Below are 27397 nucleotides of genomic sequence, written 5' to 3' on the forward strand. Positions count from 1 at the left end.
CGTGTCACGTCTTGCAAAGATTCCCATTCTGTTGTCTCACTTGCTCTTGGTGGACAGGAAGCTCTGGGTTTCCCTGGGGAAGCGCCGTTAGCAAGAACGATCGCGACAAACTGGGAAAGCCACAGGCTGGCTCGCCTAGTGTTTCTGGTCAAAGCGCCGGTAGGAGAAGGGAGAATGACTCTCCCAGCCTGGTTATTTTTCAGCATATTCTTTAACTCCCTCTCTGCAGCACAAGCTAATTGACCCACCGTTAACCTTCCGTAAGATTTGCTATTAAAAGCCAGCTGCATCTTTTTCTCGACCAGGTTGAAATGCAGGCATGCATTTATTTCTAAATCACTTCTCTCCCCAGCTGGGACTCAAGGTGGCCTAGAAGATGGTTTGTTGTTGTTGCTGTTGTTGTTGTGGTGGTGGTGGTGGTGGTGGTGGTAGCTTTCACAGCTGCCAGATCTTTAGCTGGTTGTTGGCCTTCATTACAATTCGAGCCTCACCCAGAGGCCTAGGAAGTTGTAATGTAGCGGCGTAGTATTCATGCGGATCCCAGCAGGGCTGCCTTCTGAATTTGATAGATGTTGATTTTGTCAATTCGAAGATGTTTCAAGTATTATTATTATTATTATTATTATTATTATTATTATTATTATTATTATTATTATTATTATTATTATTATTATTATTATTATTATTGATACAAAAACAGTCATACACAGCAAACAAGATCAATATGCTGGATTTTGTATTACATTACACGTCGGACACTTCCCAAGCATCTAGGACTGTGTGATGTATCGACGAATAATGCGTGCAGAGCCGAGTAGGGTGGCCTTTTGCAGCTGACGTATGGTGATTTTGTCAGCACCAATTGTTTTTAAGTGCCCTCCTAGGTCTTTAGGCACTGCACCCAGTGTGCCGATCACCACTGGGACCACTTTTACTGGTTTGTGCCAGAGTCTTTGTAGTTCAATCCTTAAATCCTCGTATTGTGTAAGTTTTTCCAGTTGCTTCTCATCAATTCTGCTGTCACCAGGAATTGCAACATCAACTATCCACACTTTCTTTTTTCCCACAATCGTGAGGTCATATTTATTATTATTATTTTTATTATTATTATTTTTATTATTATTATTATTATTATTATTATTATTATTATTATTATTATTATTATTATTATTATTAAACTTTGTTTAATACCACAGGTGCCAGTTCTTTAACTGGTTCTTGGCCTTTCATTACGATTCAAGCCTTCCATAAATTTGCCCAGGCCCCTTTTGGATCCACTGAAGCCAGCAGCTGTTGCCAAATCTGGTGGCAGGGAGTTCCACAAACCAATTGACTGGGTTGACTATTATAGCAGGCGAGATGGAGAATTTAGAGCCAGCATGGTGGAGTGGTTAAGAGATTTACCAGACTCTTATCTGGTAAATAAGGTTTAATTCCTCACTCCTCCACATGCGCAACTGACTCTTACCCGGCGAACCAGGTTTGTTTCCCCGCTCCTCCACATGAAGCCTGCTGGGTGACCTTGGGCCAATCCCAGTTTTCTGCGAACTCTCTCAGCCTCACCTGCTCCACACAGTGTCTGTTGTGGGCAGAGGAAGGGACAGGAGTTTGTAAGCTGTTTTGAGACTCCTTACAGGACAGAAACACGGGATATAAATCCACACTCTTCTCCTCCTTCTACAGTTTAGATCGGAAGTCTTCTATTGTGGTTTCTTCACCTGATTTTTGTTTGAAAGACCACCTAGTGCCTAAATCTCTCAGTGGGAATTCTGAGTGCCCAGACAAAATAGTTGTCTGCCAGGCAGGCAGCTGAGCTTTGTTCTGAAACCTCCGAACAGTGCTGGAATTGCCCAACATACTTATCACAGTCTGGCAGTCCGAACTCGAGTCAGCTCAGGTAGAAAGGAGCGTCTCACGGGCCGATCCCCGTTCCTTTGGCAACCCAACCAGCTGCCGCACAGCCAGGCAAACAGGAGAGCCCCCTTTCTCACGCGCCTCTCTCTGCCTCCTCCCCATGATCTGGCGCCCGCCCACGCCGGGTGCCGGGCAACTCTGGGGGCCTCCATCCGAGAGTCAATATTGACCGAGGGTGGCGGGCAGTCATGGATTGGCGCTTTGATTTTTACAAGCCTTTTCTGGCAAAGCGGCAGCTTGGGGCGGGCTGCCCAGCGGGATTTGACGGCGGCGGCTGCTGGTGCCCGGGAAAGGAGCTCTTGGCTCGCCTCCGGAATCTGTGTTGTGAAGCCGTATGCGAAACCGGGCAAAGAGGTTTCCAGAGGCCATGAATGTCATTCCTTGCCTAGGATCTTGGAGCACACTTACTCTCAGCCTCCACCCTGACCAGTATTTGGATGGGCAGCCTCCAAGGAGTACCAGGGTCGTGACATGGAGGCAGGCAATGTGGCTTGCCTTGAAATACTAGAACCAGGGGGCACTCATTGAAAATGCTGGGGGGAAGAATTAGGACTAATAAGAGGAAACACTTCTTCTCACAACGTGTGATTGGTGTTTGGAATGTGCTGCCACAGGAGGTGGTGATGGCCACTTACCTGGATAGCTTTAAGAGGGGCTTGGACAGATTTATGGAGGAGAAGTCGATCTATGGCTACCAATCTTGATCCTCCTTGATCTGAGGTTGCAAATGCCTTAACAGTCCAGGTGCTCAGGAGGAGCAGCAGCAGCAGAAGGCCATTGCTTTCACCTCCTGCACGTGAGCTCCCAAAGGAACCTGGTGGGCCACTGCGAGTAGCAGAGTGCTGGACGAGATGGACTCTGGTCCGATCCAGCTGGCTTGTTCTTATGTTCTTAGAGGTGGCACTCAGAGCCCTCTCTGTGGGCACGCTCACAGAGTTCGTCATGGGGGGGGGGGCGGAAAATCACACACACACACCCCACACACATCTAGGCTGGGCTGGGCCACTGCGCATGACCCATTCAAAGTGTTGCATGGTTCCAGCTTCCACCAGATCTTTACCCCGAGTAACGCTGCCTTTGGAGCCAACAACAGTTTTTTTTTCTAAACTAAAAGCTCAGTATTCAGGTTAAATTGCTGTGTTGGCACTTTGCGATAAATAAGTGGGTTTGGGGTTTCAATTTGGGCACTCGGTCTCGAAAAGGTTCGCCATCACTGCCTTACAGCATAGGTGTCAAACTCGCAGTCTTCCAGATGTTATGGACTGGTTCCCTTATCATCCCCTGCCAGCATGATGCTGGCAGGGGGTGATGGGAACTGTAGTCCACAACATCTGGAGGGGCGCGAGTTTGACACCTGTGCCCTACAGGGTCACCATAACTCAACTGTGATTGGATGACAAAAAAAGGACATTAAAGTGGGTATAAATAGCACCCTTCCTGACTATGCATCGTCTCTTCCAAGTGACTGTTCATGTTTTTACTTATTATTTCAGTTAAACCTTTTTCTTTCTCCTCAATGGGGGACCCAGCCTGGCTGACATTGTGCTATTCTTTCATTTTATCCTCACAACAACCTTTTGAGGTGGGCCAGTCTGAGAGTGGGCGACTAGCTCAAGGTCGCCAGGCAAGTTTTCATCACAGAGCAGGCAATTTGAACCCGGACCTCTCACACCCTAGCCACTACACTGCACTGCCTCTCAAAGTGAAGGTGGCTTACGTCATTCTTCTCTCCTCCATTCTGTTCAACCCTGCAAGGTAGGCCAGACTAAGCTGACGTGTGCGACTGGCCCAAAATCACCCAGGGAGCTTTCATGAGGGAATGGGGGACTTGAATCTGGGTCTCCTGGTCCGACACTCTAACCACTAGGCAGCACTGACTCTTAAACAGAAGGGGACCGAACTGGCTTGGAAATCAAGACCCGTCATATGACAGTCTTTCCAAAAAGTCAGTTCTGCGGCTAACTGTGACATTCACATCCCCGGCTTGAATCTTGCATCACTGCAATTTAAGAAGGACATTGACAAGGATATTGACAAACTGGAACCAAAATGTGGAGACCGGGTCCCAATCCTCACTGCCATGGAAGCATGCTGGGTGCCCTTGGGCCAGAGGTGGGATCCAGCAGGTTCTCACAGGTTCCCGAGAGTAGGTTACTAACTATTTGTGTGTGCCGAGAGGGGGTTACTAATTGGTGATTTTGCCACGTGATTTTGGCCTTGGTACACGCCCTCCTCAGCAGTTAGCTGAGAACTTGAAGCAGTCTGGCAGGAGGTGCACCGCGGCGTGCGTGGCAGCCTGGTGCCAAGTGCATTCGCTTTCTCCGCCTAAGGACCGCGACTGGCGTGCATGGCTGTCCTTGCCACAGCTTTGCCCAGCAATGCCCCGCCCCCACTTCCAGAATGCTCCTGCCCCGCCACTCGTCAGGTGCCCTCAGCCCAGCCCTTACGTTGGCTACGCCACAGTTTGAATCCCACCACCATGGGAACCTGTTACTAAAATTTTTGGATCCCACCACTGGGCCAGTTGCATACTCTCGATCTGACCTACCTTGAAAGGTTGTTGCAGGGATACAAGGGAGGAGAAAGGAATGCTGTGCACCACCTGGGGCCTCCATCAGGCAGAAAAGTGGGCTGTAAATCAAATAAACAGATTAAATTCTAGTTCTCTTTTTTCCTTGATTCCCTGGGGTGCAAGTCGGATTCTGTCCAGCAGAGGGCAGAAGCTCACCCGCCGCTTCCCACACACATTGGAGAATCCCTGCTTCTGAACTTCATAGCTAGCTAATTTTATGTTTTGCTTTCTGGCCCCCTTGGGAAATGCAGGACAAGGAGACCCCCAAGGAGAAGGCAGCATCAATGTTTCCCTGTTGTTGAGATCCCTTGCAAGCAGTGATGGCGAACCTTTTCGAGACCGAGTGCCCAAATTGCAACCCAAAACCCACCTATTTATCACAAAGTGCCAACCCGGCAATTTAACCTGAATACTGAGGTTTTAGTTTAGAAAAAACAGTTGGCTCCAAGGCGTGTGTTACTCGGGAGTAAGCTTGGTGGTAGTCGGTGGTTTTGCTTTGAAGCAACCATGCAACTCTTCCAACAGGTGAATCACAACCTAGGAGGGTTTACTCAGAAGCAAGCCCCATCGCCAGCAACTGAGCTTACTCCCAGGTAAAGGATTGTGTTTTAGTTCTTCGCATGAAAATCAGTGAGGTTTAACAGGGTTACCTACACTGCTTCCCCAGAGCTAGGTCTTAGGTTTAATGCTAATAATCGAGCCCAGCGGCCCAGGCCAGCCTAGATGTGTGTGTGGAGGGGCACTCTGTTTGCGAGTGCCCACAGAGAGGGCTCGGAGTGCCACCTCTGGCACCCATGCCATAGGTTCACCATCACTGCTTGCAAGGGTACTTGTATCCTTTTGGAACAAGGATATTACGAAAACTCCTTTGAATTAAAAAGAAGCACACCAACAACTCTGATTTCTGGTGTGGAAGCGTCTATTTCAGCTTGCGGGGTATCGTGGTTAAGAGTCCTTGAGAGCAGGGACTCAGTTGGAGAAGGGTTTGGCAACCTGGCTCTCCTTTTTCTGCTCATCTTGCTCCGTTGTTCGGGCGAACGCAGCCGCCTGCCCTTTGAGAAGGAGCCACTTCTCCAAATTGCCACTGTCAGCGTGAGCCCTCCTCCTGAGCGTTTTGTTCTCGGCCTGGCCAGGAAATTGATTTCCTTCTTGCCGTCGACTGTTCTCCTCGTACCACCTGCTGGTTCCCAGACTTTCCTCCTGAGAGGGGAGAACAGCTTTTTCTCTTCGTCCTCCCTGCCAAGAAAGAGACACGGCGGCCCGGTCTTCGGCTCATGGCAGGGCGACGTGGTGCTCTTGCTTGTCTCTTCAGTTGCGCTTCGGGGATAGAAGGAATCACTCTTGCAAAAGGAAGGCAGGGCTACTGGTGGAAGATCTAAAACTTTGGAAATTATTTCGCGTATTTTGGGGCGCATTGCAGAAATGAATTAAGGTAGGGGTGGCCAACCTATGGTGCTCCAGATGTTTATGGACTACAATTCCCATCAGCCCCTGCCAGCATGGCCAGTTGGCCATGCTGGCAGGGGCTGATGGGGATTGTAGTCCATGAACATCTGGCACACCATAGGTTGGCCACCCCTGGATTCAGACCCTTAGGATTTTCTTATTATTACCCTGTGGTTATAAGGATCGCTAGCTTCTAGGCCATGGGTGTCAAACTTTCGGCCCTCCAGATCAGTGGTGGGATCCCAAAATTTTAGTAACAGGTTCCCATGGTGGCGGGATTCAAAACAGTGTATGTAGAAGGGCCAATAATGGGGCTGAAGTTTGAGCACGACGGTGACGCATGGCCGGGCATTCTAGTATGAGGCAAGTTAATAATAATTCTCTGTTACTGTAAAGAAAATTTTACTGCACATAAAGTTCCTAATTTCCAGCTGGTATCTTTCTGTCCATAATTTAAACGCATTATAACAAGTCCTATCGTCTACTGCCAACAGAAACAACTACTTCTCCTCTAATTGACTGCCTGTCAAACACTTAATACTTTCAAATACTTAATTTTGTTTCTAGAAATCAAAAGAAGGATGCTTTCCTTAAACCAGGAACTTCACCCTATTTCTAAAACATGTTTTTAAAACAGCCCGACAGGGAGAATTATCCCGTTTTCTACCTTAAGCTAACCAGCCACATGTAGGGAAGCAAAGCAGGACTTTATGATTTTTTGGACCTAATGGAATTTCTGGCGGAAAAGCAGACCCAATTAGTAACCCCCTCTCGGCACACACAAATAATTAGCAACCCACTCTCGGGAACTGGTGAGAACCTGCTGGATCCCACCTCTTCTCCAGATGTTATGGACTACAGTTCCCATCATCCACTGCCAGCAATGTGATGGCTGGGGATGATGGGAACTGTAGTCCATAACATCTGGAGGGCCGCAAGTTTGACACCTATGTTCTAGGCTAATATTTATTTATTCTTTTATTTTGTATTGTCGAAGGCTTTCACAGCCGGAATCACTAGCGTGTTGTGGGTTTTCTGGATTGTATGGCCGTTTTCCAGTAGCATTTTCTCCCTCATTTATTTTATTAGTTTTATATCCTGCCCCATCCCCAAAGGGCTCTGGCGGGTTACAAAACTAGGGATCAGTACAAGGAAGTTATACTCACAACGTACTGCAGAGAACATGATAAGGAACAATGACAAAATAATCTAGGTCTGTTGTAACTTCAAAAGCAGTTTTAGTACATGTAGCCACATTGCTATGGAGAAAAGTGTTGAGTAAGCTGTGTAGTCAAACTCTATAAAGTTTTTTTGTTAGAGTGCAATTAGGCACCCCCTATAACTTTTTTTTGTTTATAGCAGTGATTGGTTTATAGAGTGTGTCTGGGCACCTAGCCTTCTCATTTGATGTAGTGGTTAAGAGTAGCTGACAACAATCTGAAAACCAGGGTTCGGTTCCCCGCTCCTCCACTTGAGGGGCGGACTGTTATCTGGGGAAGCCTGCTGGGAGTTTGTCAGCCGCTTTGAGACTCCTTAAAGGAGAGAAAAGTGGGATATCAATCCAACCTGCAGCATGGTGTAGTGGTTAAGAGCAGGTGGATTCTAATCTGGACAACCGGATTAGATTGATTCCCCCACTCCTCCATCTGAGGGGCAGAGGCTTATCCGGTGAACCAGACGTGTTTCCGCACTCCTACATTTCTGCTGGGCTCTTGGCTCAGTGTCCGTTCTCTCAGAACTCTCTCGGCCCCACCTACCTCACAAGGTGTCTGTTGTGGGGAGAGGAAGGGAAAGGCCCTTTGAATCTCCTTACAGGAGAGAAAGGGGGGGTTTATAAATCCAAACTCTACCTCCTCCTCCTCCTCCTCTCAACAGCCCCAGACATCTAATCAGCAATGGACTGCGATTATAGGAATCCTAAATGAAACTTAAAGTTTTTGTTTTCATGCCAGACTTCTTGAGGACCAGAAACCTGAAAGTGTCTGGAAACTGAGCTCTCTGGGATGCTGTTTTTTTGTCAGTGATTTCTGGGTCCCCAGTGGGTTTGCAGGAATAACTGGCTTGGCTCTGGAGCCTGAGGAAAGAGGAGGGCAGACCGGGGCCCGGGGTGGGAGCAAGGTAGACTTTAACCGGACTTGGGTGCAGTTTGGTTTTGCTTTCCTCTTTCAGAACGTAGCCCTCCCCCCCCCCCCCCCCGTGTGCGTCTTGACTCTGCAGAAATGAAACATCCACCCGTGAAATAATCTGCCCAGCCTCGAAGCTGCTAAACCGGCTGAGCCGGCCGGTTCCCCAGCCGGGTTTGGAAAGGGAACTGTTTGCGGGGAGCAGCAGGGCGCCCCATCAAAGCAGAAACCTCGCAGGTGCGTGTCTGGAGAGCCACCATCTGCCTTTCCCCTTCCATCCATACCCAGACGGACACGCCAGAGCGGGAAGACTGGCCCCAGAGCGGACGGAGGCCTTTCTCTCTCCCTTCCTGGTGCACCTGCAGTCCCGAGGGCTGAGCGCCAAGGCGTGTAGCGCTCCGGTTCAGCAACTCTCCGGCAATCCCACAGGTGTAATTGGGGCCCGGCCATGTGGCGGTGCCCGAACTTGTCTCTGTGACGGCGGCCGAGCGCTCCCAGCCACTCCCCTGCTCCTCGGAGGAAGGGATGAACGGATCCGGCGGTGGCGTTCTGGAGAAGTGGCAGCCGTGAGAGCATGGCGCTGGGCCGCCTGGACGCCTGGCACTCGGGGAGCATGAGGCAGCCGTCCGGGCTCGGTTGCCTGCCGGGGTCTTCTGGCTCCCTGAGAATGTGGCAGGAGACGCACGGAGAAAGGTGCCAGGTGAGCAGGAAGGAACTGGGCACTGCATGTCTGCCTGGCAGCTGGGACTGCCGCTTCTCTCCCCCCCCCCCCCCGGTGATGGGTTGTGTTTGGTGGACAGGTAAACAGGCTATTGCTGAGTTTAGGGTTGCCAGCCTCCAGGGGGTACCTGGAGATCTCCTAGAATTTTGAGTAATAGGTTCAAGGTGCAGGAAAAAAAATACCACCTAAACATCAGGAAGAACTTCCTGACAGCAAGGGCTGTCAGGAGAAACCGGGTTTGATTCCCAGCTCCACTGCCTGAGCTGTGGAGGCTTATCTGGGGAATTCAGATTAGCCTGTGCACTCCCACACTGCCATGGCTAGGGCGACCTGGGCTGAGTCACAGCTTCTGCGGGCTCTCAGCCCCATCTACCTCATGGGGTGTTTGTTGTGAGGGGGAAGGGCAAGGAGATTGTCAGCCCCTTTGAATCTCCTGCAGGAGAGAAAGGGGGGATAGAAATCCAAACTCCTCCCCCTCCTCCCCCTCCTCTTCTTCTTCTTCTTCTTCTTCTTCTTCTTCTTCTTCTTCTTCTTCTTCTTCTTCTTCTTCTTCTTCTTCTTCTTCTTCTTCTTCTTCTTCTTCTTCTTCTTCTTCTTCGATTTGGGGGGGCTTTTGTGAAAATGGGGAGAATGGACTGCAGGGCTGAGAAGCTCCGGTGAGCTCTGTCTTAAATCAACGGAGATTTTTTGATTTGGAATTTCCAGTAGCCCAGCTGTCAGCGCTCCTGTTGTGGGGTCACCAAATTGGTGGAGTCGGCAGTCCGCTGAGCCAATAATTCTCCCGTTTCCAGCCTGGAGTGGTGCCCCCTGCAAGCTTCCCTGTGTTTTGGCAAACTTTCCTATGTCCTTCGATGGGTGGTGGTCCTTCCGGGGTCTCCAAGAAGAAGAAGAAGAAGAGGAGGAGGAGGAGGAGGAGTTTGGATTTCTATCCCCCCTTTCTCTCCTGCAGGAGACTCAAAAGGGGCTCACAAGCTCCTTGCCCTTCCCCCCTCACAACAAACACCCTGTGAGGTGGGTGCAGGGACTGAGAGAGTCTCGAGCATGATTCTAGCCCAAAGGTAATCCCAGCTGGCGTGTGTGGGGAGTGCTACAGGCTAATCTTGAATTCCCCAGAGAAGCCTCCACAGCTCAGGCGGCAGAGCTGGGAATCAAACCCGGTTCCTCCAGATCAGAGTGCACCTGCTCTTAGCCACTGCGCCACTGCTGCTCCTAGGCCCCAGGCCCTTAGACCCCTCGAAGTGGACAGCCCAGAGATTCGAACTCAAGACCTTCTGTGCGCATAGCAACGGACTCGACTAACGTTGCCCGCTTTGGCTACAGAGGCGCCTCAGAGGCGTGCCAGGGGGGGGAGGAAGCTTGAGCAGGGAAGGTGGTTCCCAAGAGCCCATCCTCCGTACGCTGCATTTCACTCCGGGGAAATGGGCCCCTCTGGGCGAATGATAGTTATAATTTCATGGGCGGGGCTGTAGCTCGCCGAGAGGAAAGCACCAGCGCGATCGCCAATGTTCTGAATGTGCCGAGATATTGTTGAGGTGTCTCCGTCTTCCCTGATGAGGCTCTCGGGGGGCGGTGGGCACAGAACTGTTCGCGTTGTCCTTACCTCCCCTGCCCTCATAAGGGGGTTAGGTTGTCGGAGGCACCTTGATCTCCGTGAGGTTTTTAAAACCTGGGGCTGAATGGTACCTCTGCAGAGGGACTGGCGGGAATGGACTAGAACAGTGGTGGCGAACCTTTGGCACTCCGGATGTTATGGACTACAATTCCCATCAGCCCCTGCCAGCATAAGCAGGGGCTGATGGGAATTGTAGTCCATAACATCCGGAGTGCCAAAGGTTCGCCACCACAGGACTACAAGTTCTTCACACAGCGCGTTGTTAACTTGTGGAACTCATTGCCACAGGCTGTGGTGATGGTCACCAGCTAGGAGGGCTATAAAAGGGAAGTGGGGAAATTTCACAAGAGACGGGACTATCAGTGACCATCCATCATGATGGATATCTGCTCCCTCCAGGACTAGAGGCAGTATGTCTCTTTGGCCATTTTCGCACAGTCCAAATATCCCAGGATGGGCAAGTGGAAGATCCCTGTTCATGCAAAAAAAATGTTCCACCACGCATTCCGGTGCTAAAAGCGTTGGCCTGTCTCCGGTGTTGCTCAGAGCTAGGAAGAAAAGCAAAGGAGCTCTCTGGTCACCTCGATGCCTCCCTCCTTTTGAAGGAACGCATCTCTGTGGTGAGCGGGCACTTTGAGTAAATTTGGAAACTGTTTTCATGTGAAAGACGCGTCGAGGTGCTTCAGAGTGTGTGCAAAGTCCCACAAGGAAGTGCTTCTGGTGTTGCCATTATTATGTTCAAATCAGGCTGTGATTTCACTGGGATCACACGGAAGGAAAAAGGGATGGACTAATCCATAGGTGTCAAACTCGCGCCCCTCCAGATGTTATGGGCTACAATTCCCATAATCCCCTGCCATCACATTGCTGGCAGAGGATGATGGGAACTGTAGTCCATAACATCTGGAGGGCCATGAGTTTGACACCTATGGACTAACCTATGTGAATAGACCCCAAGAAGATCTGAATTTTTTTAATGCTCACAAAACCCAGCTGGTCACAAAACTTAGTTGGTCTTGTGTTCAAGGAGCAGCAGTGGCATAGGAGGTTAAGAGCTCGTGTATCTAATCTGGAGGAACCGGGTTTGATTCCCAGTTCTGCCGCCTGAGCTGTGGAGGCTTATCTGGGGAATTCAGATTAGCCACCAGCTGCAACTTCCCACACCGCGCCAGCTGGGTGACCTTGGGCTAGTCACAGCTTCTCGGAGCTCTCTCAGCCCCACCTCCCTCACAGGGCAAGAAGATTGAGAGCCCCGTTGAGTCTCCTGCAGGAGAGAAAGGGGGGATATCAATCCAAACTCCTCCTCCTCCTCCTCCTCCTCCTCCTCCTCCTCCTCCTCCTCTTCTTCTTCTTCTTCTTCTTCTTCTTCTTCTTCTTCTTCTTCTTCTTCTTCTTCTTCTTCTTCTTCTTCTTCTTCTTCTTCTTCTTCTTCTTCTTCTTCTTCTTCTTCTTCAAGGAGAGACTCCTCCACATGTGTGGCGAGCAAATGACTGCCGGAGAGGCACATTCCTTCACACGGGGAATCGTGAAGGTGATTGGTGATCTCTTCTTTTTTCATTCTTTGGCAAAAGGGGCACCTTGGGAAAGGGCCCAGACTGGGGAGTATTGTATGGGTTTTCGGGTTGTATGGCCCGTCGCGGTTCCAGTAGCCTTTTCTCTCTGGCGGCTCATACTGCCATCTGTGGCTGGCATCTTCTTCAGAAGAGTTCTGTCACGCGGCCGCTTTAACCTGGAAAACTCACAACACCCCAGTGATTCCAGCTGTGGAAGCCTTCGATAATACAGAGCCAAGACTCTTTTGCACAGGTGAAGTGTTCCAGGATCCATGGCTCTTCCAGAAGAATTGGTGTGAGAGATTTCGTAGTGCTTGTAGTGGTTAAAACGGAAGTAGACTTTAATCTGGGAGAACTGGGTTTTGATCTCCCCACTCCTCCACATAAGTTGGCAGACTCTTATCTGGTTTTGAACCAGAGTTTTGTTTCCGCCTCCTACATTCCCTTCTGGGTGACCCTGGGCCAGTCCCAGGATTCTCTCAGAGCAGCTCTCAGCCCCACCTGCCTCACAAAGGAGTGTCTGTTGTGGGGAGAGGAAGGGAAAAGACTTGTCAGGGCCACCTTGAGTCTCCTTACAGGAGAGAAAGCATGAGGATATAAATCCAAAACCTTCCAACTCTTTTTTTTTTCTGAGAACCTGGTGGCGCACTGGGCCGAGGAAATTGCCAGGAACTGGCAGCAAAGGCGCCATGCAGGTAATGTGGCGCGCCAGAATGAGCTTTTCCCTCCCGGTTGAGTTGGAATGTGTACATGCCCGTGAGGGATATTAGCATGGTGGAAAGGGTGAGCCCGGCTCTTGGCGGTTGTTTTTTCCCCAAAGTCACAGCGAAAAAATCTCCTGTCGCGGTTCCTGTAAGCTTTGTTCCCTTCAAAATGCGAACATGCCCGCTTTGGTTTTGAAATGCGGCTCTCTCTCGCTCCGCGCCAGCACATGAATGTCATTCTAGAGTGATTCATTCAGAAATCTTGTCGGACCACTTGTGCAAACGGCTGTGGAAACTGAGGCGCTCGGCTCGTAAATGGAAACTTTTTTAGGAAAAGGAGCAAGCAGAGGTGAAAAAATGCCAGGCTGCCAGATGTTTGTCGTGAAGGGCCAATAATCCCAGGCCATGTGAAGTATCCCTCCATTCTTTGAACATTCTCCTATTTTGGATTTTTTAAAAAGAAGTAATACATAGCAATAAGTTTTTTCTCAGTTATAAAACGTATAGAGAATTATGGGCTAGAGCGTGGTGAGACCTTTGGCACTCCAGATGTTATGGACTACAATTCCCATCAGCCCCTGTCAGCTTGGAATTGTAGTCCATAACATCTGGAGTGCCAAAGGTTCGCCACCCCTGGGCTAGAGGGGTCTGCAACCTGCAGCTCTCCAGATGTCCATGGACTACAATTCCCATCAGCCACTGCCAGCATGGCCAATTGGCCTACAATTCCCATCAGCCACTGCCAGCATGGCCAATTGGCCTACAATTCCCATCAGCCCCTGCCAGCATGGCCAATTGGCCTACAATTCCCATCAGCCCCTGCCAGCATGGCCAATTGGACTACAATTCCCATCAGCTACTGCCAGCATAGCCAATTGGCCATGCTGGCAGTGGCTGATGGGAATTGTAGTCCATGAACATCTGGAGAGCCACAGGTTGCAGACCCCTGGCTGGATTCTGCATGCCTCCATGCTCTTTTGAGCACATAGGTGAGATCCAGTTGCGTTATTTGTACCAGCTTGTGGATCCAGAGAATTTGAAAAGCAGAAGGGGGATGAAAGACGGTGGAGTTAAGGAGAGATCCCCAAGGGCCATCTGCTGTGATTCACTCCTGTCTCTGGGGCAGCATCTTCTCACCGAAATGTTATTTGTGCATCTTCTCACCCTCATTTTGGAACCCTCGCAGGTGGCTTGCGACCGATTAAAACCATTAAAAGCATAAGCATTTATTGTCATTTTGCACGCACAACGGAATTTACAGCAGCTTTCCTCGATGCACACAATTTCAGACTCAATCCCATCCTCACTTTCCCCTCCCTCCCCCCATCCCTACACAGCCCCAAACACATCAACACGAAGCCGCGGAGTTCAGCATCGCCACAGCTCTAGAGTAGAAGCTGTCTCTAAGCCTCTTTGTCCTAGTTTTGATAGACCTGTATCGTCTGCCAGATGGTCACAGTTCAAAAAGAGAGTGTGCTGGATGAGACGGGTCCCTCAGAATATTTTGGGCTTTCTTTAGGCTTCCGGAGTTATAGAGTTCTTTCAAGGAGGGGAGAGGGCAGCCGATAATCCTCTGTGCAGTAGTGATCACCCTTAGGAGCGCCTTCCTATCTGCCACTGGGCAACTGGAGAACCATACACAGATGCAGTAGGTGAAGACACTCTCTATAGCACAGCGGCAAAAGGACACCAGGAGTTTTCCATCCAGTTGTTGTTTCCTTAAAAGTCTCAGATAGTACAGTCTTTGCTGGGCCTTCTTAACCACCGCGGCAGTCTGTACAGGCCCCAGGTCAAGTCCTCTTTAATCATAACGCCCAGAAATTTAAAACTAGCCACTAAAAGGGTGCAAATCGCCATTGAAGTCAGCTTTGAAAAAGCCAGTGTTGAGTCACTACAGAATTGTCGCCCTTCCCCAATTGCCAAGAGAAATGAGTAAATCTTCAGCACGCTGTGGTATGAAAGCAGAAGAGGAACCACCTAGGACCCGCTGGGCAGGAGATCTACCAGCATGAATGTGTGGAACTCACTGCCACAGCAGATAGTGATCTGATACCAGCTCAGTGGCCTTTAAAGCAGAGCACAACAAAGGCCCTTTCCGCACAAGCCGCCTAAGAACATAAGAACAAGCCAGCTGGATCAGACCAGAGTCCATCTAGTCCAGCTCTCTGCTACTCGCAGTGGCCCACCAGGTGCCTTTGGGAGCTCACGTGCAGGATGCGAAAGCAAGGGCCTTCTGCGGCTGCTGCTCCCGAGCACCTGGTCTGCTAAGGCATTTGCCATCTGAGATCAAGGAGGATCAAGATTGGGAGCCATAGATCGACTTCTCCCCCATAAATCTGTCCAAGCCCCCTTTAAAGCTATCCAGGTGAGTGGCCATCACCACCTCCTGTGGCAGCATATTCAAAACACCAATCGTACATTGTGTGAAGAAGTGTTTCCTTTTATTAGTCCTAATTCTTCCCCCCAGCATTTTCAATGGATGCCCCCTGGTTCTAGTATTGTGAGAAAGAGAGAAAAATTTCTCTCTGTCCACATTTTCTACCCCATGCATAATTTTATAGACTTCAATCATATCCCCCCTCAGACGTCTCCTCTCCAAACTAAAGAGTCCCAAACGCTGCAGCCTCTCCTCATAAGGAAGGTGCTCCAGTCCCTCAATCATCCTCGTTGCCCTTCTCTGCACTTTTTCTATCTCTTCGATATCCTTTTTGAGATGTGGCGACCAGAACTGGACACAGTACTCCAAGTGTGGTCGCACCACGGCTGTATATAAGGGCATGACAATCTTTGCAGTTTTATTCTCAATTCCTTTCCTAATGATCCCCAGCATAGAGTTTGCCTTTTTCACAGCTGCCATGCATTGAGTTGACATGCCCATGGAACTATCAACTAAGACGCCCAAATCCCTTTCCTGGTCTGTGACTGATAGCACTGACCCCTGTAGCGTGTATGTGAAGTTTGGATTTTTTGCCCCTATGTGCATCACTTTACATTTTGCTACATTGAACTGCATTTGCCATTTCTGAGCCCACTCACCTAATTTATCAAGGTCCGCTTGGAGCTCTTCGCAATCCTTTGTGGTTCTCACCACCCTACATAATTTGGTATCATCTGCAAACTTGGCCACCACACTACCCACCCCTACTTCCAGGTCATTTATGAATAGATTAAAGAGCACTGGTCCCAAAACGGATCCTTGGGGGACACCACTCCTTACATCTCTCCATTGTGAGAATTTCCCATTTACACCCACCTAAAAGGTTTGCAAAATGTTTTCAATCCCCCCTTTACCGCGATGCTTGTTTGCCTTCAACAACACTCCCCCAAATACCACACCATTAGGGGGGGTTGTCTCTTTGGGGGCATTATTTGGAGAAACTATGGCTCATTCCGCACATGCAGAATAATGCACTTTCAAACTGCTCTCAATGCTCTTTGAAGCTGTGCGGAATGGCAACATCCACTTGCAAACAGTTGTGAAAGTGGTTTGAAAATGCATTATTTTGCGTGTGCGGGAGGGGCCTATGCTTCAAAGAGTCTTCGATTCTCTGTAGCAATCATGGGTTTGTTTTGACTTTATTTGATGTATTCGATTTATATCCCGCCTTCCCCCTGCCAGAGTCGATTCCCCCCGAACTCTCTCACCTGCCTCGCAAGGGGTCAGTTGTGGGGAAGGGAAGGGAACCGGAGTTTGTACGTCACTGTGAGACTCCTTGCGGGAGACAAAAGCAGGGTGTAAATCCAGACTCCTCCTCTTTCGTCTTCATCTTCTTCTAGTGCAGGGGTCTTCAAGCTATGGCCCTCCAGATGTTAATAGACTACAATTCCCATGAGCCCTACCACTTGGCCATGCTGGCAGGGGCTGATGGGAACTGTAGTCCATGAACATCTGGAGGGCCATAGTTTGAAGACCCCTGTTCTAGTGGAAACAGCTATGAAAGTCACAAAGGGAAGGTGATTGTTGAGTCTTTTTATACAGCACCCCGTGGGGCCACCTCGAGCTACCACCCACTTGATGTATTTGTAAGCTTGTCACTGAGGTGTAATGCAACCACCAAAAGCAGGAACATTTCTTGGGCGTGTGTCTGTGTGTTTGGTGATAGTTGGAGCAACAGAGGAAGTGGTGACTGGGGTGTTTTTGTGCAAGACGCAGCTCTCAGATCCTGGTTTTCTAACGGAGAGGACTTTCCCTTCTTCTTCTGGACCTCCAGAGAAGAACCACCATTCTTCCTTTCCAACGTCCCGTTCTTTTTGTGGTTCTCTCCAGATCAGAGGTAAAACGAGGGGAAACTGTGCCCAGGCCGTGCATGCGCCCTGCGCTTCTGCTGCGGTGTCGCCGGCCCCTGCCACGACACACCCCCCCCCGCCATGGCCCAGACATGCCTCCAACACTGCTCTGCCCACCCCGTGGGCGCTACACCACTGCACCAGATTTTGTGAGGTTCTGCCCACCCCGTGGGCGCTACGCCACTGCTCCAGATTTTAACCCTTTTGCAAGTCTGTGGCTAAGTGTGTTTAGAATAGTGTTACGAACCTCATAGAACATCCAAAAAGCTCAGCTGGGTCAGACCAGGGAGGGTCCATCAAGTCCAGCATCCCATCCCACATGGTGGCCAACCATTTCCTCTGGAAGTCAAACAACAGGGCATAGTGGCTGAGGCCTTCTCACAATAAGAACCTCAGAAGAGCCCGGCTGGATCAGAACAGAGAGAGTCCATCTAGTCCAGCATCCTGTCTCATAGAGTACCTGGCTAGTTCCTCTGGAGGTCCAGCAACAAGGCATAGAGGCCTTCCCCACATAAGAACATCACAAGAACCTGTCTGGACCAGACCAGGGAGGGTCCATCTAGTCCAGCATCCTGTCTCACACAGTGGCCACCCAATTCCTCCGGAGGTCCAACAGGGCAGAGAGGCCGAGGTCTTTCAGTGATGTTGATTTGTTTCTGGCATAGGAAGTCTGATGTATACAGTTCTGGGCACCGCAATTCAAGAAGGATATTGACAAGCTGGAACGGGTCCAGAGGAGGGCATCCAAAATGGTCAAAGGTCTGGAGTCCTACGAGGAGAGACTCAGGGAGCTGGGGATGTTTAGGTTGGTGAAGAGAAGGTTAAGAGGTGACATGATAGCCATGTTTAGATATTTGAAGGGATGTCATGTTGGTGAGGGAGCAAGCTTGTCTTCTGCTGCCTCAGAGACTAGGACCAGGAGCTGTGGGTTCAAGATGAAGGAAAAGAGATTCCACCTAAACATCAGGAAGAACTTCCAAACTTTCAGGGCTGTTTGACAGTGGAATTCACTGCCTTGGAGTGTGGTGGCGTCTCCTTCTTTTGGAGGTTTTTAAAGAGAAGGTTGGATGGCCATCTGTCAGGAGTGCTTTGATGGTGTGTTCCTGCATGGCAGGGGGTTGGACTGGATGGCCACTGGGGGTCTCATCCAGCTCTATGATTCTATGTAGGATGAAGTCCTTCTTCCAGCTTGTTCTAGAAGCCAAAGGAACTACTCTCTTTTCCTGTGCTTAGGTCTTCCTCAAAGGTTCGAGAGAGGCGCGGTGTCTCTTACTTGGTTGTACTCTTGCAGTGTGTGTTGAAACTGGGGCTGGGGCTGCACCTACTGTTGCCAATTCCAGGTTGGGAAGTTGCCGGAACTTTGGGGGCGGAGTCTGTAGAGGATTTGGACTGGGAAGCAACCCCAGCAGGGTGTCATGCCATCAGACCCACCCTCCAAAGCCGCCCTTAACCTCCTACACCCAGTGAGCAGCAGTGGCGTAGGAGGTTAAGAGCTCGTGTATCTAATCTGGAGGAACCGAGTTTTATTCCCAGCTCTGCCGCCTGAGCTGTGGAGGCTTCTCTGAGGAATTCAGATTAGCCTGGGCACTCCCACACACGCCAGCTGGGTGACCTTGGGCTAGTCACAGCTTCTCGGAGCTCTCTCAGCCCCACCCACCTCACAGGGTGTTTGTTGTGAGGGGGGAAGGGCAAGGAGATTGTCAGCCGCTTTGAGTCTCCTACAGGAGAGAAAGGGGGATATAAATCCAAACTCTTCTTCTTCTAACTTCTTCTTCTTCTTCTTCTTCTTCTTCTTCCTTCTTCTTCTTCCTTCTTCCTTCTTCTTCTTCTAACTCCTTCTTCTTCTTCTTCTTCTTCTTCTTCTTCTAACTTCTTCTTCTTCTTCTTCTTCTTCTTCTTCTTCTTCTAACTCCTTCTTCTTCTTCTAACTTCTTCTTCTTCTTCTTCTTCTTCTAACTTCTTCTTCTTCTAACTTCTTCTAACTTCTTCTTCTTCTTCTTCTTCTTCTTCTTCTTCTTCTTCTTCTAACTCCTTCTTCTTCTTCTAACTCCTTCTTCTTCTTCTAACTTCTTCTTCTTCTAACTTCTTCTTCTTCTTCTTCTTCTTCTTCTTCTTCTTCTTCTTCTAACTCCTTCTTCTTCTTCTTCTTCTTCTTCCTTCTTCTTCTTCCTTCTTCCTTCTTCTTCTTCTAACTCCTTCTTCTTCTTCTTCTTCTTCTTCCTTCTTCTTCTTCTTCTTCTTCTTCTTCTTCTTCTAACTCCTTCTTCTTCTTCTAACTTCTTCTTCTTCTTCTTCTTCTTCTTCTTCTAACTTCTTCTTCTTCTAACTTCTTCTTCTTCTTCTTCTTCTTCTTCTTCTTCTTCTTCTTCTTCTTCTTCTTCTTCTTCTTCTTCTTCTTCTTCTTCTTCTTCTTCTTCTTCTTCTTCTTCTTCTTCTTCTTCTTCTTCTTCTTCTTCTTCTTCTTCTTCTTCTTCTTCTTCTTCTTCTTCTTCTTCTTCTTCTCCCGGGGGGCTGACCTGTATGGTCTGGAGAGCCATTCTAATTCCCGGAGAACCCCAGGCCGCACCTGTAAGGTGGCAACTCGAGCTCCGCCTTTGCTGTCACGCTCCAAGGAGGTGAGGACCCCAAATTGGTTGCTCTCTGATTCTCCTTCCCTTCTGCAAGGTGCCGGCAAGCCAAGACCTGGCCGGCCCCTCCTCCTCCTCCTCGTCTAGTAAGCCTCTCCTTTGATCACGCTTGCCCAATCTAGGGAGGGGGGGGGCGGAGATTGCAGCTCTAGAGGGATTGCCAAATGCCCGGCAAGGAGTTGCGGATCGTCATCTCCTGTTACATGTCAAGGCTGCATTTCCTGCGTTTGGTTCTCCTCCCCTCCCCTGAAAAAAAAACCCTCAACGTTGCTACTCGACAACACTCCCATTGCTAAAAGTCCTGCACCGCAGGGTTGTTTTTCTTTTCGGAATGGAAGATTGGGCTGATACGTAACCATGACTGCTGTAGGTGGCGGCTGGAGATCTCCCAGCAGCTCCCAGCAACTTGGCTCAGCAGCAGTGATGGTTGGCATCAGCTCAACAACTGCCATCAGTTTAAGAGAGGCGGGCCAGGGCCTGTAGCTGACATTCTTCTTCTCAGTTCTTCGGAGAGGGTTAGGGTTAGGGTTAGGGTTAGGGTTAGGGTTAGGGTTGACCAAACAGCTGCCCACCCAGGGCATTCCCCCCCTCTTCCCGTGGTAGCTACGCCACTGCTGTGGCTTGCTCCAAGGCCATTTCCACTTCCCAATCCACCTGCCCTGGGAATGCTACGTTGGGATTTCTGCCTAGTTTGGGCCTCTGGGTGGGTTCCCACCACTTCCTCAGGTCTCGTTCTGCGTCTGCAACAGGTTTCGAACCCAGATCTTCTCTAACCACTACGCCATAGGTGTCAAACTCGTGGCCCTCCAGATGTTATGGACTACAGTTGGCAGGGGATGATGGGCCTCGAGTTTGACACCTATGCACTACGCCATACTGTCTGTCATGCTGTGAGCTAATCAGTGCTGGGTGATTCATTGAGGGATGTCGTAGTTTTGTTATTGATTGCTAGATGGAGTGAGTGACAACTGAAGTCTGTGACAACCTATGGGAGTCAAATCAATTGTTTGCCCATTTCCTCGCCCCCATCCCTTGTTCTGTGTTAGGTGCCACTCTAACAAACTCTGTGTTTTATAGTGGAGTGTTGATACTTTATGCGGTTGTGATGCCTGGGCTCTGTTGGTGGGTTTTCAATCAGGTCTGTGGAGAGGTGTATAGGAATGGCACTTTTGATGAGTCCATTTGGACTAAACTATTGATAAGACTCTGAATGGCTGCTGTATCTATCTGTCTTTTATGGACAATTGTTTTATTGTATTTTGGAATGCCAATAAAGGCTTGTCTATGTCTAATCAGTGCTGGGACATAACGCAACAGTGACTGAGCATGCACAGAGAGCTGTCCCCTCAATCTTCAAGAACACCAAGCACTCAAAAGTCTGGGATTACACGTTGTGTGGGTGTTGTGCGTATTCTGCGGATCTGTGACTCAGTCACGCAGCCACAGAACGAGACATCCGAAAGAAGCAGGGTCCCAAAATAAGCAGGCTTTCCACTGTGGCCCTCTGCGACCTCTAACAGCTGCTTGGGGCTGGGGCGGACTGCAAAATGCCAATAGTCCAATCCTGGCCTGGCCCTCTAACCACTACACTACGCTCCTGTCTCATTTTGGACCCCAGCAGTTGTGAGCGCCGCCCTTGCCGTGGATTGCACGGTCGTGTTCGGCACAGGGGCCGCAGCGGCTGCGACGGCCTCGTAGAGACAGTGTGTTCTTGCGGTATTTCTCTTGCAGCGCGAAAGGAAGTGTTGTCGGTTATAGTGACTGAGCGTTTCCTGGCTCTCCTTTTACACAAGCAGCCCCGTTCTGTGAAAAGTCACGTTCTCGTTTGGGCCGCTTTCTCCGGGTTCCTGCATCCCCCCCTTCCCCCTCCTCCTCTGCCAGGGCGGCCGGATCCTGCGAGGTGCCTTTTCTCCTCCTCCTCCTCCTCGTCTTGGTGCAGACTACATGGACCCCACGTCTCTGTAGAGCTTTTCCTGTCCCCTGGCCATGGAGGCTCAAGGTGGCTGGCCGAAGTCTCTCGCCCTGCCCTGCCAGGTAATATCCGCCGGGTTCCTTTCGGGTGGCTGCTGTCTGGGCACAGCCTGGTCGCGCCTGGATGCGCCTCTGCGCACTTGGTGAGCCGAGGCGCTGCAGAAAAAGGAAACGGGCGGACAAAATAGAAACTCCTTTCTCTGTCTCTTTTTGGAGAGGGATGTTTATCTTTGCTTTGTTACCGAAAGAACGCTGTGCGTGTTCCCCCTTCACCCCGTGGATGGCAACGGGGGACAGGTTGTTTTTTCCCCCAGCTGAGGAAGGAAACTTGCCATTCCTACAGGTGTCGTTCGACCTTGCTGGAGAGACCATATTTTGCACCCGTGACTGGGTGGCTAGCACAATTGCTAAATCCCTCGGCTGCTAGTGCAGGTGCGTGGCTAGAGACAAGGGTCGTTTCCCCACTTACCATCGACCACCCTTGCTGCGCGCTACTCTCAGCGCACGTCATTTCTGGCGCACTCCCAGGCTTCCCCACGACCCCGCGCTCTGCGCGAGGTCATCAAAAGGCGCCGTTTTGAGGAGCACCAGGAATGACGCGCGCTGAGGGGGCGCCAGAGCGGCAGCGTCGGGATGGCTGCGTTGTCGCCGCCCCTGTAGTGGGGAGTGCCGCGGGACCCCGCGCTACTTGGCGAGAGTAGCGCGCAGCAGATGGTACGTGGGGAATCGACTAAGGTTGCCAATTTTTTGGCGGGATGTGAAGAACTCCCAAGAACTGCAGTTCACCTCCAGATTAGAGATCAGTTCCCCTGGAGCAGGAGTCTGCAACCTGCGGCTCTCCAGATGGTCATGGACTGCAAATCCCATCAGCCCCTGCCAGCACGGCCAATTGGCCATGCTAGCAGGGGCTGATGGGATCTGTAGTCCATGAGCATCTGGAGAGCCGCAGGTTGCAGACCTCTGCCCTGGAGAAAATAACTGGGGGCAGAAGGCTGGGGCATTTTGCCCCCCTGAGGCTGCTCCTCTGCCCTGACCAGAGGTGTGTCGAGGGAAAATGTAGCCCGGTGCGAAATCTTTCCGACACCACCCCTGTATGGGCAGCCGCCCTCCCCCACCACGACCAAACAACTTTTTTGCACCAGGTCTTGAAGTCAGTGTATGGACCTGAGGGGAAGGAGGAGGGACGCGGGGGGAGATTGTCCGCGCCCCACGTGACTAAATGGCTGCAGCCTAGTGGCATTTGACCCCATATGTCCCCCTGGGCGGTACGCCCCTGGCCCTGACCCTTCTTCTTCGAATCTCAGAGTGGGTTCTCTGCCTCTGAGCCTGGTTCCTCCTTTCAATCTCTAACTCGTTGGATGATGCAAAATGCGTTTTCCGCGACCCCTGCCGACTGGCCAAGCTCTGAGGTGTGTTAACCTGGATCCTGGCAGTCAACAACAGGGAGCGGAAGCTGATCAATAAATTTGTTCACAATCCAACTTCAAAATATGGTACAGCCACACAAAAAAAGAAGAGGAGTTTGGATTTATACCCCACCTTTCTCTCCTGTAAGGAGACTCAAGGTGGCTTACAAGCTCCTTTCCCTTCCTCTCTCCACAACAGACACCTTGTGAGACAGGTGGGGCTGAGAGAGTTCTGAGAGAACTGCGTCTAGCCCAAGGTCACCCAGCAGGAACGTAGGAGTGCGGAAACGCATCTGGTTCACCAGATAAGCCTCTGCCACTCAGGTGGAGGAGTGGGGAATCAAACCTGGTTCTCCAGATTAGAATCCACCTGCTCTTAACCACTACACCACGCACACACACACACACACACGTATTTTTCTCCAAACAAGCGAGTCGGTATATCTTTGGGGGGGCGACGGAGTTTGAAGAAAGGAGTCATCTTTTGGCTTATCGTGTTTGAATGTCAGCTGTCAACAGAGGGGGAGTGGTTCTGGGTTCCAGACCCATCCCCTAATGTTTGCCAACAGAGATTAGCATTGGGACTTGATTTCGCAGGGCAGCCCGTCTGTAAACAACCCCAAGGTCACCTGGTCCAGCTCCACAGACCAGAGGGTTGCTCTATGCGGGCTGGATTTACTACCGGAAGCGCTTGTGGCTTGAATCCTCAGTCTGGCTGTTTTGGAGGGTCACCTTGTTGGCCTCCAGTAGAAGAGCTGGCTTCGAGCCTCGTAGGATCTTAGACACCAACAAGGTTTTCAGGGCATAACTTTTGGGACTCTGAGACATCATTGCCAGATTTTCAGGGCATCCGCTTTCGAGACTCCCGAGCTCCTTTTGCAATATTTTCAGGCCACAGGATTTGAGAGTCCTAATTCCCTTCGCCAAAAATTGGGAGTTTTCAAAAGTCCAAGCTCGGCTTTAATGCCCAGATTTTTGGGGCATAAGAAGAGAAGAAGAAGAGTTTGGATTTATATCCCCCCTTTCTCTCCTGCAGGAGTCTCAAAGGGGCTGACAATCTCCTGGCCCTTCCCCCCTCACAACAAACACCCTGTGAGGTGGGTGGGGCTGAGAGAGCTCCGAGAAGCTGTGACTAGCCCAAGGTCACCCAGCTGGCGTGTGTGGGAGTGCACAGGCTAATCTGAATTCCCCAGATAAGCCTCCACAGCTCAGGCGGCAGAGCTGGGAATCAAACCCGGTTCCTCCAGATTAGATACACGAGCTCTTACCCTCCTACGCCACTGCTGCTCCTTTTGAGAGCCTGAGCTCTCTTTGCCAGATTTTCGGGGGTTTAGCTTTCAACACCGTAATGTTACGGTGCTGCTAAGATCTTCTACCCATGGTTTTTGTGATTATGATATTATGGCATTATGTTTATGGTTGCCATTTAGATTGTGAACTAGCTTGTCGTGCTGATGTTATTAAATTGTTGCTATGTAATGTCATGATGTTATATCGATGGTGGTTTGATTATCAATATTTGTTACTTGAAATACTGTTTGATACTGCTATTATGTGTTATGTTATTGATATATATTTTGCTTTGCACTGCCCTCAGCCTTTGGGGGGAGGGCAGCATTCCAAGAGTCAAACTCAGAGGCATAGCAAGGGAAAATGGCTCCCAGGGCAACACCTGCTCTGGACACCTCCCCGCCCCTGTGCCTCCCTCCCTCCCACACCCCACGTACCTTAGGCAGCAGCAGTCCCGGGCAGCCTGGCGGGGCAGAGCCGAGGGGCTCCTTGTGGCAGCCCCGCCAGACCGCTTCTTGAAGGAGCAGCCTGGCAGGGCCGGGCCAGGCCGGCCAAGGGGGGAAGGAGGAGGGGTGTTGGGGCAATTTTCCGCCCTCCACATGACCGAATGGAGGCCCACCCAGGCAGTGGTGGGATCCAAACATTTTAGTAACAGGTTCCCATGATGGTGGGATTCAAATTGTGGCGTAGCGCCAATGGGGCTGGGCGGGGCACAATGCGGGCATGGCCGGGCATTCCTGGGTGGGGCTGTGGCAAGGACACAGCCGCTGCACCAGTCCTTGGGCGGGAAACGAATGCACGCAGGTGCAGGCTGCCACGCATGCCAGTGCACCTCCTGCTAGACTGCTTCAAGTTCTGCGCGCTACTGCTGAGGAGTGGAGGAGGGGCGTAACTAAGGCAAAAATCACGTGGCAAACCCACCGATTAGTAACCCCCTCTCGGCACACATAAATAATGAGTAACCTACTCTCGGGAACCTGTGAGAACCTGCTGGATCCCACCTCTGCATCCAGGGCAAAAGTCCCCATATGTCTTCATGGAAGCTCTGCCTCTGATCAAACTCCCTTTGCCAGATTTTCAGGGCAGAAGCTTCCAAGACGCCAAGATGCCTTCATAAGTAAACTTTTCCCCCCCTGTGTATTGCTTTCTGGAATTAGGATACTTGCACATGGCAATGAATTTTTGGATATATATTTTCCTGTGTGGCATTGTGTATTGCTGTGAACTATTTAGGGGTATCTGTTGAAAACGAGACTGTAAATTTAGCAATATATAGTCCTCCCTCCCACATCACAACTTCTCACATTCCAGTTTTTGAGATTGCAGGTGGAAAGTTGCACCTGCAGCTGCCACCCCTGCAAAAAATCCCAATGGTGCAAGGGAGCAGCAGGGGCATAGTGGCTAAGAGCACTGATCTGGAGGAACCGGGTTTGATTCCCAGCTCTGCCAGTGGAATGCACGACCTCGGAGTGCGGTGGAGTCTCCATCTCTGGAGATTTTTAAAGAGAGGCTGGGTGGCCATCCGTGTGTGTTCCTGCATGGCAGAGGGTTGGACTGGGTGGCCTTTGGGGGTCTCTTCCAACTCTATGATTCTGTGATATGGGATTTCCAATGGTGCGCTCTTTCCCTGACCTTCTTCCCTCCCCCAAGGGCAGCGAGGGGCCCGCTGTGGGGTTAGTTTGGCTGAAGCACCGCTGTGGGGGATCTTTTGCAAATGTTATGCCTTGTTGCACATGGGGTGACCACCCTGCTCCTAACCCCCACGATGTGGGGTGGGGGGGTGGGGTGGACTGTCTGTATTTCATCTGTACATTTCTGAGGTATGAAATGGTGTTTCTTGGAGCAATCCCAGTACATAAAGTTTCCATATAATCTGGTCCCTAGCGGCAGTATTGTTGAATACAGGTAATAGTTTATTGAACTTGCTACAGAGTTCCCATGACTAGTGATAGTCTGCCACATGAGCCGATAGTTCTTCTTAAGGGTGGCCACCTTTCCCCCCCCAGTATCTTTATGGTTCAAGTTTAATAGACCCAGAAATTTTGAAAATATTAAACCTGAACCCAAAATACGCACCTGCCTTTGGACTCCAGGTGTATCTCAGAGGCAGGTGCACAGGTGAACACTTGGCCCAGCCAGGCCAAGCCCAGTGTCAAATTGCAGACTCGGCCTGGCTGGGTTAGGCATTTTGTGGGATTTGATGTTTTAGCTCCTTTTTATTGCCTTTTTTTCAGATTAAAAACACCCCCAAAATCCTATATTGATAGGGGGGGGGGGGTGGTGGTGGTTTCCGGTTTGGATTTATAGGTTTATGTATAATGTATGTAATTATACCAGGGGGCATCCATTGAAAATGCTGGGGGGGAAGAATTAGGACTAATCAAAGGAAACACTTCTTCACGCAACGTGCGATTGGTGTTTGGAAGATGCTGCCACAGGAGGTGGTGATGGCCACTCACCTGGATAGCTTTAAAAGGGGCTTGGACAGATTTATGGAGGAGAAGTCGATCTGTGGCTACCAATCTTGATCCTCCTTGATCTCAGATTGCAAATGCCTTAACAGTCCAGGTGCTCGGGAGCAGCAGAAGGCCCTTGCTTTCACCTCCTGCACGTGAGCTCCCAAAGGCACCTGGTGGGCCACTGCGAGTAGCAGAGTGCTGGACTAGATGGACTCTGGTCTGATCCAGCAAGGCTCTTTCTTATGTTCTTAAGGCCATTGCTTTCACCTCCTGCACGTGAGCTCCCAAAGGCACCTGGTGGGCCACTGCGAGTTGCAGAGTGCTGGACTAGATGGACTCTGGTCTGATCCAGCTGGCTTGTTCTTATGTTCTTAATTATTCTGTAGGGCGGAACATATACCCGAGGTTTACCCAGTGTGTGATTCATTCAGAAATAACGCCACACCTTTTGGCTTGGCCTTGTGTCCTTGGTAGCTGGGGTTAAACGAGTTGGGATTTTTGCTTGACAGACTTCCCTTATCGTTTTAGCTGAATCATGGAAGTGGGAGGGAGATGGTGTGTCATCTAATCCACCTTCTTCTTTCTTCGACCTGTGCTATTCAAGGATGTTGCCAACTGGGCTTTCACAAAGGGGAAAATGTGAAGGGAAGATTTGACATTCTTTACTATAAATAAAAAACCCACAGTCTGCGTGCAATTTCATGGCGGGTGT

The 27397-nt window shown here is 50.3% G+C and overlaps 1 protein-coding gene across 1 annotated transcript in view; it reads left to right on the plus strand.

Moving 5' to 3' along the window:
* The first annotated feature begins 8661 nt into the window (after nt 1–8661).
* The window catches only part of NBEAL2 (neurobeachin like 2), a 149787-nt gene continuing 131051 nt past the window's right edge, over nt 8662–27397 (plus strand). The window contains exon 1 of the mRNA XM_048510517.1: nt 8662–8755. Within this exon, the coding sequence (XP_048366474.1) occupies nt 8669–8755 (87 nt within the window). The 5' untranslated portion in view covers nt 8662–8668. The remainder of the gene's footprint in view (nt 8756–27397) is intronic.

This window comes from Sphaerodactylus townsendi, linkage group LG11 (genome assembly GCF_021028975.2).
Source record: "Sphaerodactylus townsendi isolate TG3544 linkage group LG11, MPM_Stown_v2.3, whole genome shotgun sequence".
NCBI classification, from domain to species: Eukaryota; Metazoa; Chordata; class Lepidosauria; order Squamata; family Sphaerodactylidae; genus Sphaerodactylus; species Sphaerodactylus townsendi.